This window comes from Typopeltis vanoorti, chromosome 1 (genome assembly GCF_054136105.1).
Source record: "Typopeltis vanoorti isolate ZY-2024b chromosome 1, IOZ_Tvanoo_1.0, whole genome shotgun sequence".
Lineage (NCBI taxonomy): Eukaryota > Metazoa > Arthropoda > Arachnida > Uropygi > Thelyphonidae > Typopeltis > Typopeltis vanoorti.
The window spans coordinates 127,655,423-127,668,654 of record NC_143549.1 but is presented as its reverse complement, the minus strand read 5'-3'; the positions used below and the strand labels follow the sequence as shown (position 1 = coordinate 127,668,654).

The following is a 13,232-nucleotide window of genomic DNA, read 5'->3' as shown; positions in this document are numbered from 1 at the left end:
AAACTTACAAGCACATATATGATCTGACGTCCATCTGTGGACTGAAAATCACTATAGAGCCATTAAGAAAAAGGTCTTCAAGAGTGCAATGCCATAGATGTCAAAAGTTTGGTCACGCCGAGAAAATGTGTAAGGCTGAATTTAAATGCTTAAAATGTGGGATCAGCCACCCAACAAATACATGCTCTAAGCCAAAATCCACTTCGGCTAAATGTGCCAACTGTGGCGGTCCTCACACTGCCAACTACAGAGGATGCACGCACAATCCTAGAAATAGAAAATCAGAAGAAGGAACATGCTCTTCCTCTCTTAGCACACCTATATCAGAGGCTACTTCACAGCCTACTATAGTTCAACATAAAGGATCAGAAGCCCATCTGGCGAAATCTCAGGCCTCTAAAAGAACAACTCAGAAACAACAGTCTAGAACGTATGCGGGTGTACTCGCCCTAAACAGACATTCCTGGAACAGCCAACATCACATCCAAATCTGATAGCTATCATTACCTCATCTTTGGCAAATATGCTGTTGGATTTCAGCAGATCCAACCCTTCACAAAGTTCTACAAACAGATTTCTAAAGGACACACACGCTATTATTTCAGAGCTCACTAATGAACAGTAACAAGGTAAAACCAGAATCTCTAGAGATCCTTACGTGGAACGCGAACGGCCTGAGGAGTAAGATTTTAGAACTTCAAAATTTCGTCCAAAGACATCAGCCAGATGTCCTTTTACTAAATGAGATGCACTTAAGACCTTCAGACAACACAAAATTTGTGGATACCAACTGTACAGAGCTGATAGACTTTCCCACAGAGGAGGATGCACGGCAATCTTCATTAAAAATTTCATCTCTCATCACTCCATAAACATCCCTCTTACCACCAACCTCGAGCTCACCGACATTGAAATTCTCACGAGTTCTGTCAGCAAACTAAAAATCTTCGCAGCATATCATCCTCCACATAAATCACTCCTGTTCTCGGATTTGAACGCCTTATTCGATACCGGAGAGCCTATCATTGTGGTAGGTGATTTAAATGCCAAGCATTCAACCTGGAATAGCCGTTCCACCAACAAAAATGGACAGATACTACATAACTATGCTGGTTTCAACAACCTTCTTGTAATAGGTCCTGCTGATCCCACCCATCACAACACTTAAGGTCGGGCTGATGTGTTAGACATAGCCATATTGCAGCACATTAGACTCCAATACAATTTAATGACGATTAACGATCTATCATCAGACCATTACCCAATACGATTAAAATTGGGAAACCTTATAAAATTATCTCTCCCCCCTCACTCATTTATTCCTTGGGAAAGGCTCTCCAAGGTACTTCCAAAATATATTGGTCCTGTTCCCATCATTAAATCAAAAGAGGAAATTGAAATAGCTGTTCAAAATTTAACAGAACAGATTAAAGCAGCCTGTGCAGCAGTTACTACCCCTGCAACTACCCGCAAGTCCAACCACTTGCCAGAAGATATTGTGAATCTGATTAGAGAAAAAAATAAGGGAAGAAAAAGATATCACAACACCAGGGCTCCGCAAAACAAACGGATCTTGAACAGGTTCAACTCTGCAGTGAGAGATGCCCTTGCAGCCCATAGAACTCAACTCTGGGAAAAAAAACTAACCTCCTTATCTACTGATAACCACTCCATATGGAATCTCATCCGAAAGATTGAAAATAGAAAAAAACCTCTTCACCCCCCCTCCAAACAGATTCAGGTCTCATCCACATGGAAGCTGATAAAGCTGAAACAATAGCAAATCATCTTGAAAAACAATGTAAACCTGCATACGATCACTTCGATTTTAACCATATATGCAAGATAGATCCACCCTAATGTCAGATAATCACTCAATTCTGCTCTTACATATTCCACTCCAATTGCTCCCACCTCACCTGCTGAAATATATGCTATTATTAAGAAGTTCAAGAACAAAAAGGCTCCTGGACCCAATGGTATCTCTAACAAAGTAATAAGGCTTCTACCACGTAGAGCTATTGTCCATCTGACAAATATAATTAACTCCATTCTTCACTACAAACATTTCCCTTCCTACTATAAACTGGCGGACATAATACCCATCCATAAACCTGGAAAAGATCCCAGATTGCCTCAAAATTACAGAACAATCAGCCGCATCTCTAATCTCGGCAAAATTTCTGAGAAGGTAATTCTTACCAGACTTCAAGATTCAGTACTCCATTTAAATATCCTGCCTGAGGAGCAGTTTGGCTTCCGACAGTCGCATAGCACCACGCAGCAAATACACAGATTGGTGGAACACATCATCGCGGGTTTTAACTAGCGTCAATGCACTGAGCTGTTTTCCTTGACATAGCCAGTGCATTTGACAAGGTTTGGCATTATGGTTTGTTATACAAACTGATATCATCTGGTATACCAATCGGAATCATTCATCTTATAAAGGCATACCTCTACGATAGGTGCATGCAAGTCAGGATGTGTGGGGTAGTCTCGACGCAAAAACGCATCTTGGCTGGAGTTCCACAAGGATCCTTACTAGCACCAATCCTATTCTCTTTATACTTGTATGATATACCACGCAACCCATTATCTTCAATTAAAGCCCTATACGCTGACGATACAGCGATATTAGCCAGATCTTTAAAGCCATCTAGCCATCAAGAAACTGCAAGAAAACCTACTGCTAATCGAACAATATTTTTCCAAATGGCGACTCCAAGTCAATCCCCTGAAGAGCGTAGCCTTCCTATTCTCCAGAAGATCACTGCTTCCTAAAGAAGATATTCTCCTTTTCAGCACTAAAATTCCATGGAAAAATGAGATCAAATATCTTGGTGTAATACTGGACAGAAAACTGACTTTCGGCTCCAATATCAAGACTCCCTGTGCAAACACATCAAAATCCATAGCCCAGCTCTATCCGCTAATTAACAGAAACAGTAAGCTGGGCACCAGAATCAAACTTCTCATATACAAACTGATGGTTCGTCCAATACTCACCTACGCTTCACCGGCCTGGAGTCATACCTCAAATTCTAATATTCTCAAATTACAACGTATCCAGAATAAATGTCTCAGAATGATCCTGGGCGCTCCATGGTTCATCCGAACCTGTCCAGCTGCATCGGGACACAGATATCCCCTATATTTACACTTTCATGTAGACTATAGCAATCAACATCTTCTCAAAAGCATCTGTGCACCCTAACAAACTGATCCAACTGGCTGCAGATTATGAGGCAATGGATTATTTCAAACATAAAAGACCTAAATCAATCCTAAACTTCAACACTGAGGACTAATCTCCTAGCCCACTCAGGACGAGCAATTGGCTCATAAACTTTCTTCACTCACAATTTCTCTCAAGATATCTGGGAATATGAAAAGCTTTTGCTTCGGCCCTTATGTCAGTAAAGTTGATAGTTGATAAATAGGGGAGAAGCATTCAGGACAGCAAGGAGTAAAGAAACGGGTGGCAGCAAAGGGATTTGGATTTGCTGTAAATAGATGAGGAAGGAACCAGGAAATTAATAGGCAATTAGGAATATTTATACGTAATTCTAAAATTACGACGGATTCCAATTGTTTTGAGGAAGAATAGTGCAAAGCTGAATTTAATGCATAGAAGAAAATAAGGAATAAGAACAAAACGAGTGCGTCAAGACTTGTGAAACTCCATGTTTAATAATTCAGTTATTATAGTGAAGATTTCTTTTGAATAGTGTTACTTCAAAGTAATAGTTAACTACAGTTTTAAGTGTGCCTATAGTATATCCAATGTGTAAAAGCTGTAACCCGGCAAGAGCAGTCCTTTTTTTTTTATATTTCAATGTGAAGAAATAAGAGTAAACTCCACCTGGTATATCTTAACATTAACTGTGGCGTTCTACTAAAAATAGCCAAAGTATGGAGCTTTAAAGTGTTTCTCCCTTGAAGTGATAACTGCTTCATAATTGAATTAAGTGTTTGTTGACTAAGACAGAATTAAAGAGTTCTACTTTAAGAGTATTTACAATAAGATTCTGTAATATTGAACTGTGTGAACCATTTTAATTATTCGGAAGAATGTAGAATTGACAGCTGATACCTAATGTTTCATGTTTGTTATGAATACCTGAACTAAGTTGAGTTGCATTATCTTGTTTTCAAAGTTATATTTAATGTACATGTTATATAACCCTGCATTAAATATTTAGTTTTATTGATTTCAAGTTGGTGTTTGCCTGATTCTCTTCATTGCACCGCTCATAAAAACATATCGGACCTCGCGGAAGCCTTAAATGATAATATTAACCTCGGCCTGTATAAAGCGAGATTGTAAAAGTTAGTTGATGATTGATTCCACTCTATTATATAGAGTAGTCTGAATATAGGGTGGCACAGGATAATATAAATTTCTCTATATTCAGATCAGTATCATTCAGCATCTAACAAATAAAAACGGATATTTTACATAAGAATAACGTTCCAACAAGCATCCGTACATCCTGGCGGATTCAAAGCCAGGATGTACGATCCAACAACATGGTTTTGGGTGGCTTATTAAAAAGCGGATTTTTGGAAGTAGAGTGAACAAAGTTCTGATATTGTATTTTTTAGAACCTTCACTAAATTTTGTGAAACTGAACTTATGTAAGGAATAGATATATTGCCTTTAAATATATTTATTTCTTCTGTGCGATGTCCCATCACCTCCCTCCCCAAAAACGTGGAATAATTTCTACCTTGGGATATAGAGCTCACTCTCTTCTTGATGACCGAAATGAACTTCAAAAAGAAATCAACTATCTTAAAACTACTTTCGTATTTAATGGATATTCTAAAAGAATTATTGAAAAATTCCTTCTTAATCCTCCTAGTCATCACACAGAAGAAATAAATACATTTAAAGGCAATATATCTATTCCTCACATAAGTTCAGTTTCACAAAAATTAGCCAAGGTTCTAAAAAAATAAAATACCAGAACTTTGTTCACTCCACTTCCAAAAATCCGCTTCTTAATAAGCCACCCAAAACCATGTCATCATCATATTAAATTTCCTGGTGTGTACAAAATTTGGTGTGATTGTGATATTCCTTATTTTACCCAGACAGGCAAATCCATTGAATTACGCATGGAGGAACACATAAGGGACATTGCTTACAAGAGACAGCGAGCCAGTGCCTTATCAAGCCATATCCTCTTCTTGGCTAATCCTAATGATGAAACACCAAGTCATACAGTCCGCTGGGACAGATCTACGATTTTTCTCTACAAGTCATAATGGGAATGAAAGATGTAGAGAAAAATCGTAGAATCTAGGGAAATCATCCTTAATCCTGAACATCTAAATAACAACTTGAGCTACAACCTCCCAGATAGTCATTCAGCTGTAATCACGTACTGGCATTCACGTGACGCTGCAAGCACGAAATCTCCTAACAATGCAACAAAAGGAAGAACAGCTTTAAATACAACTACAAAAAGTTTTCATACTAATTATGTATAGAGACTCTCTCTATGTTGTTCATAGTTTTTTAACCTTCAGTGTTTAGTGTTTTTACTTTTATAATGTCACCTGATGAAGGCTGTTATAAGACGAAACTAGTCGTGTTTTACTATTAAACCCCCTTTTACCTAACTCTAGGTTTAAGTCATTCAACTCTTTTCACAATATATATATATATATATATATATATATATATTCAAGGCGTTATTTTCGAATTTCGTAGGCGCCAGGGGCGCGTAGCCTCCTAGTATATATATATATATATATATATATATATATATATATATATATATATATATATATATATATATATATATATATATATATATATATATATATATATATATATACTAGGGGGACTACTTCCCCCCCCGGCGCCTATGCCGCCCAAACCCCGAGTTCCAGACTGGTAGGCCGGTTCTCCTTGTATTCTGATGAATTGAATTTTGAAGACTCGACGCTCAGGGTAGGTCCTGTGTTTCAAAATGATTCAAATAAAGTGACAAAAAACATGACATAAAAACGTGACACAAAAATGTGACATTTTAGCTTATCTTTATATATATATATATATATATATATATATACTAGGGGGGCCTCCCCCCTGACGCCTACTGCGCTCAATCTCCCAAGTTCCGAACTGGTAGGCTGGTTCTCCTTGAATTCTGATGACTCGAATTTTGAAAACTCGAAAGGGGGTTCCGCCCCATGTCGCCAAACACCCCGAGTTCCGGACTGGTAGACCGATTCTCCTTGAGACACACCCCTGAGTTCCAAAACGTTTCAAATAACTTGACAAAAAAACGTGACACAAACACGTTACACAAAAAGGCTTATCATTTTATATTATAGAGTATATATATATATATATATATATATATATATATATATATATATATATATATATATATATATATATATAATATATATATAATATATATATATATATATATATATTAAACAAAATCATTTTTCAAATAGATATATTCATCAATATGAAGAACCATTCAAAGAGTTCTTGGAATGGTTCTTAAGTTTTTTACTGAAAAGCGAAATCGTCTTCCATATAGAGTTTTTTTCATATGAATTCCAGACAAAAAAGGTTATCAGACAGATCGTACATTTCAATAGTATGCGGTAAACTTAGGGTTAGATAATCGGTCCCGAATCGTTGGACAGACTAAGCGCACCGACTTTCAAGCCAGTTCACTCATTCAGTTAACATGGTGATAGAAACACAGAGCAATGAAAATAATCTACCATCTAAAGATTTCTACAAACATTCATGCCACTAATTTACTTTTCTGCTTGTTCGTCATGAATAATACATTATTGTTGATTTTACGTTTCTCCCTATTTTGGTGTCCCTGCTGTAGAGACTTTTTTAACTGGAATTCATATGAAAAAAACTATATATGGAAGACGATTTCGCTTTTCAGCAAAAAACTCAACAACCATTTAATGAACTCTTTGAATAATAGAATTTTGTACACAAAAACAGTTAGTTATAGCAAATACAATGTTTAAAGCTCCAAAATGAATATACACCTGGAAAGCACCTGGAGATTCAAATAGATATCAAATAGATTATATATTGGTCAAGAAAAGATACAGAAACCAAATACAAAATTGCAAAAGCTATCCAGGTGCCGATATTAGTAGTGACCATAACCTAGTCGTAATGAAAACAGAAATGAAACATAGGAAACAAATCCAAAGATACAAACCAATAAGAGGGAACCTTGAAAAATTAAAGAGTAAAGAAGTAAAGAGAGGATACCAAGAGGCAACTGATCATAACATTCCAGAAAACATAAATAGTCAGAATAATATTGAAAACCAGTGGAATATGATTAAAGAGTTAATTACAAATTCATCAAATCAATTATTGAAAAATGCAGAAAAAGAAAAAAGAAAACATTGGTTAACAGATGAAATACTTGGCCTTATGGATGAAAGAAGAAAATATAAAAATGCTATTAAAGAAGAAGATGTGGCCAATTCAAATAACTTAAAAATCAACTTACAAGAAAATGTAGACAAGCTAAAAAAGAATACCTGGAAGAACAGTGTAATAACATAGATGAATTATTTAAAAAAGAAAACATAGAGAAAGCTTATAAAGAAATTACCAAATGACTTTCAAATTTAATAAGAACAGCAAAAACAATGCCTTCAAAGATGAAAATCGAAAATTACTAATAGAATCTGAGGATATATTAATGGAATGGAAGAAATATCTTGAAAATCTCTATAATGGCGACGAACTTGATGTTGATATCAGCATTCAAAATGTACGGATTAAACTCAATCTAGGACCCCCAGTAATGCGAGAAGAATTTGATAAACACTGTCCGAAATGAATAATGGAAAAAGTCCAGGTGTAGACAATATTCCTATAAAACTCTTACAAAGTCTAGGTGATGAGACAAAAACCTTACTCTATCAATTAATAGCCCAAATCTATGATAGAGGAGAAATACCAAAGGAGTTTGTGAAATCAACCATAATACCAATACCAAAAGAGAATAATGCAAACAAATGTAGCCAATTTAGAACAACAGCTTTAATCCCACATGATAGCAAAATTCTGCTAAAAATTATTCAAAATAGAATTTATTCAAAAATAGATTGTCTATTGGATGAAGACCAATTTGGATTCAGAAAGAATAAAGGAACAAAAGAGGCAATACTATGTTTAAGAACGATAATAGAGAGAAGATTAGACCTTAGTCAAAATACTTACATTTGCTTCCTTGATTTAGAGAAAGCATTTGATAAAGTAAACCAGAAAATACTCCTAAATTGTTTAACTAATATCGGCATAGATTTGAGGGATAGGAAAATAATTTATCAAATTTACAAAAATCGAAATGTACGAATTAAAATCAATGATAAGGAGAAAATAATAAATAAATATAAGGAGTGGAGTAAGACAAGGTTGTATACTTTCACCACTTTTATTTAATTTATATATTGAAAAGGCCATTCAGGAAACTAAAGATAAAATAAACAGTGGCATAAAGATAAATGGTGAGCAAGTCATGTGTATAAGATTTGCTGATGACATAGCCCTTGTAGCAGAAAACAGAAGAACGTTAAAAACAATGCTAGAATTACTAAATAATAACCTTGAAAAATATAAAATGAAAATCAACACAGATAAGACTAAAATCATTATAACAGGCAAAATCCCTATCAATACACAGCATATAGACATCAGTGGGTAACAAATAAAACAAGTGAAAAGCTTTGAATATTTAGGAAGCCTAATAACAGAATATGGAAGAACAAGAGAAGACATAAGATCAAGAATAAACAACGCAATTCTCTAAGATGAAAAGCATTTTAATAGGAAACCTAAACCTACAGTTGAAAAAAAAAATAGTAAAGACATTGATATGGAGCATTGCACTGTATGGATCTGAAACCTGGATTCTAGGCAGAGAAGATATAAGAAGATTGGAGGCTTTTGAAATGTGGTGCTGGCGTCGAATGAACAAAATAAAATGGACAGAAAAAAATCAAACCAACAAGTCCTGAGAGAGAGAGATAAACGAAACAAGAACTCTAATAAAATCGATCAAAATTAAAAGGGATAGGTGGTTTGGACATATACTTCGACATGATAGACTTGTGAAAAGAATAACTGAAAGCAAAATAGAGGGGAAAAGAAGAGGCAGACCAAGAAAAACTTTCTTGACCAAGTCAAAGACAGCACGGGTTTTAGGAGTTACCAGGAAGTTAGGAAGAAATCCAGTGACAGAGCGGAATGGAGGAAATTGCTGAGCTACCAGTCCCAAGACTGATGCAACTGATGATGATGATGATGCTGTAGAGACCATACCCGGTACTTGTTAAAGTCACTTCAGGCCTCCAGTAAGCGATCGGTGTTCTCACACTTGGAGAGGAAAACAGTCTTTTACTTAATCACTTTTAAAAACATCTCTGACACAGCTGTATAGTTGGAAAGCGACACATTATTCACTCGACTGACGAGGAGGAGATGCTAATGGCAGGAGGGATGAAGCTCCAGTGTTCCAGGCTTCTTAAGGGGATATGAAAAACACTAAACGCTCTAGTAAGTGTCACTTCATGATGTTACACCTTCTCAGTTGCAGTTCTCATATACGAATAATATAAGCAAGAAAGAGCAGAACATACAAGATAGGAATAACAACCAAAATAGTTTACCTTTAATAATCTGGCAAGCGAAATTCTTTTTGGTAATACATGTAGCATCGTTCCAGGTCCATTTTCCGTCACGAAACCACAGCTCAACACATTGCTCCTAATGGACAAAACGGTATACTGAGGATGTGTTTTATAATTATAAGTATTAAGTCTACATTCATATCAAAACAGTATCGCTAACATATCGCCATTAATAAAAAATAAAATAAAATAAGTTAAATTCTATTCAAATTTAGCAAAAATTAACTAATTTATTTATTTATATACTAATTAAAATATATTCAATATTAATTAGTTAATTAATTAATTAAATTTAACATTTTATTTAAAATTACTTCAATTTTAAAATTTTAAGCTTTTAAAATGTATTAAATATTCCTTAAATTTAGAGCGTACTTTAATAAACATTTGATCTCATTAATATTTGTGGTGTAACTCCCCCTCCTTCATTACTTTAACCAAAGAATGTAGCTATGTTATAATCTATAATGTAGCAACACATCCAAAAACAGCCTTTAGCTGATCACTCTTGTCATTATTGTTTGGTCCTGAGAATAGTTATCATTATCAACCATTCACTGACCACTGCTGGTTCATAGTGATAATCTATCCTAAATGTTCATATTGCTCCATTTTTGAGCTAAATTATCCAATCGAACTATTTTAACCAATCTCATTCTATTGATTTTCTTGGACCATAATTTCTTTAATATTCTCTTATAGTCTATTGATATGTACACCATATACAACTTTCTGTTGAAGTTGCATTTATTCCACTGGAAATGTTTCGGAATAATAACAACAAAAAAAAATTCCTTGGAACTTGAAATTAATGAAACGTGGAACTGGAATGAAAATTGATTTGCAAACTAAATGAAACATTTACCTGATAAGTTTCGCCAGCTCAAACTACCGTTCTCACAGACACTTTTGAAACACTCATCAAAGAATGAGATAACAATGAAATGCAATTAAAAATACATGAAGGAGACACTAGTTGGATGTTCGTGGTGATCTAAAAAAATTTGGAGCACTGCAGCAATCACAGATGAACACTACAAAGAGAACTATTGTCAGTTCTATATCCTAGTTCTAGCCATCATGTGTGCACTGTTACTAGATTGTATCCAGGCTCTGAGAGCAGCGTGTTTCAAACCAACGGAATGTGTTCCACACGTTTGCTAAGAGGTGGACCTCAGTCTACCACGAATAATGAAGACAGGATTTTGATTATCACAGCAAAACCTTATGGACGCACCACGGCAAGTCGGCTCCATTCAAGGACAGTTTTCGAGGATATATCTATAAACCATGACAAGATGTCTACGATAAATAAGCCTATACATCTGAAGGATTGAAGGCTTGTAGTATGCATACCTTTATCCAGAGTTAATTGTAGAGGGTGTTTACAGTGGTGTTGTAACCATGGAAATTGCACAAAACACCAATGAGCTAATGTACTCTTTACAAATGAGTCATTTTAGTCTTTCCTCCGATTCTAGACTACATTTAATCTGGCATGAAAGTGGTATTGCTTATCATTGCGAGACTGTTCTTGAAAGGGATAGAAACGGTGGTGTTGGGGTCATGGTGTGGGGAGACATTATGCTTAATGGACGAACCTAGTGCTGGAAAATGGGACTAGGACTGGTGAACGAGATTGCAACGAAGTTCTTCAACATCATGTTCGATTGTTCCGTGGTGCTGTAGGCGAAGAATTCATTTTTATGGAGGACAGTGCCACATCACATTGTACATGAGCAGTGAAGATACCTCTGGAGACCGAGGATATTAATCCAATCTAGTGGCAAACATGCTCCCCAGATCTCAACCCATAGTACGACTTTAAGAAGCAATAGGGAAATTTCCCTCCAGAAAACAAACAAAGGCGTGGGTCAGATTGTCTTAAGAAATTCTGAATCACTTGGTGCTAAGCATGGCATGACGTTGTGAGAGTTGCATCGCAGTGCAATTAGGAGTGGATGTATTCTCTACTGAAATGTCTCTGCACATAGTTTTCTGTAAGCACTGTACATTAATTCCTTAACTACATCCTTAGGAAATTTTTAACTTTTGCCATAAACGTATTGCAATTTATTTTGCACGAAATTTATAACACATTTTTGCGTAATAATTTATTAATATGCTGTAAATGAATTTATTGTAAGTCATGAAAAACCTTTCATATACAGGTAAAAAGGTATTTCATTCTTAACTTTTGAACACTAGTGTAGATTAATCTCGTCTTTCTATTAGAGGACTTTTCTCCCTATGTGATCTGCATATTCGTGCATAGTGATATGGAATATTATACTTGAAAAGAAATCGCTTTCATCAGATTCTTCTTTTCATCCATATTTTTACTAGCATTAGTATACAGAAGTATGCATGTAAAATATCTTCGAGGAATTAGCGTTTGTGCTATGGTATATTAAGAAGCATCAAGTTCCTTGTTATCTTCCATAATGCACAACACGTCCAAAAAGAAATATAGAACGTCATACATCATGATGAGAGTCACTACTCAGAGCGGTTTTAACTTTTATTGAGATCTGACATTCTATCTAGACTCATGGAAATACTGAAAATTAACGCGATTGGCTGAAATCTCAATTAACAATCACCATAACTTTTACTAAACTCTGGATTTAAGACAGTTGTATAAATTAAAACTATAATAGTTCAAGACATATTAATACATCAACATTTTATTACAATTATATTACAAATTTGCATAATATTATAATAGTCTACAATGGTAATCAAGGATGTTGTTTGTTTTTGTTGTAGCTCTGAATTACCACCAAAACAAGTATTAGAACAGTCATTTTGTGTATTGATTGGTTGGTTGTTAATCTGGCCAATTCTCCTCTCTTGTGGTATTAAAAACTGCAGTGTTCATTAGGTAAAATCTTGTCACCGAATACGAGACCGATTAATTCACCTTCAGTCGAATAGATCTTGCACATTTTTTCGCATCCTAGTGGGATTCCAATCCAGATTTTTCCAGTCAAAAGGCCATAACCGACGATAGTATGTCCTTCCATGTGCAATTAGGAAAATACACCTTCTTACATAAATTTATCAAATACCTTCGGGACTGCCTAAAAAAAACTGAATAAGTATGTGGAAAATTTGATATGAAAATGAAAAAAAAGAAGAAGAAAAAGACGGAAACCTGAGAAAATAGGCAAGTGGAAAACATTAACTGCATTCTCAATGCCAACTATATAAAATAAGCAAATCATGTTAGTAGTCAAGCAAAGTGAGGAGCCAGCTGATTAAAGTTGAAGAAATATATATGGGAAGAGAGAAATTTTTTCAGATCGCTTAGCCAACAATATACAAGATAATGGTTAAAAATCAGTTTTATTTTTTGGAGTGTAGAGATGAGTTAAAAATAAAACAGTTAGTTAGAGACTAAAGCCTTGGTCACTCTCATCAGCATTATATATATATATATATATATATATATATATACATACTAGCAATCAGAATAAAAATAAGAAGTAAATAATACGAAGAAAACTTGAAATATA

The 13,232-nt window shown here is 35.0% G+C and overlaps 2 protein-coding genes across 2 annotated transcripts in view; one reads left to right on the top strand and one right to left on the bottom strand.

Annotated features, from left to right (window-relative positions):
• The window catches only part of LOC150110411 (macrophage mannose receptor 1-like), a 240,588-nt gene that overhangs the window by 203,421 nt on the left and 23,935 nt on the right, over nucleotides 1-13,232 (top strand). The window lies entirely within an intron of this gene.
• The window catches only part of LOC150110412 (macrophage mannose receptor 1-like), a 148,728-nt gene that overhangs the window by 120,296 nt on the left and 15,200 nt on the right, over nucleotides 1-13,232 (bottom strand). Inside the window, exon 5 of the mRNA XM_090396116.1 lies at nucleotides 9,694-9,790. Coding sequence (XP_090252242.1) covers nucleotides 9,694-9,790 — 97 coding nt within the window. The remainder of the gene's footprint in view (nucleotides 1-9,693; nucleotides 9,791-13,232) is intronic.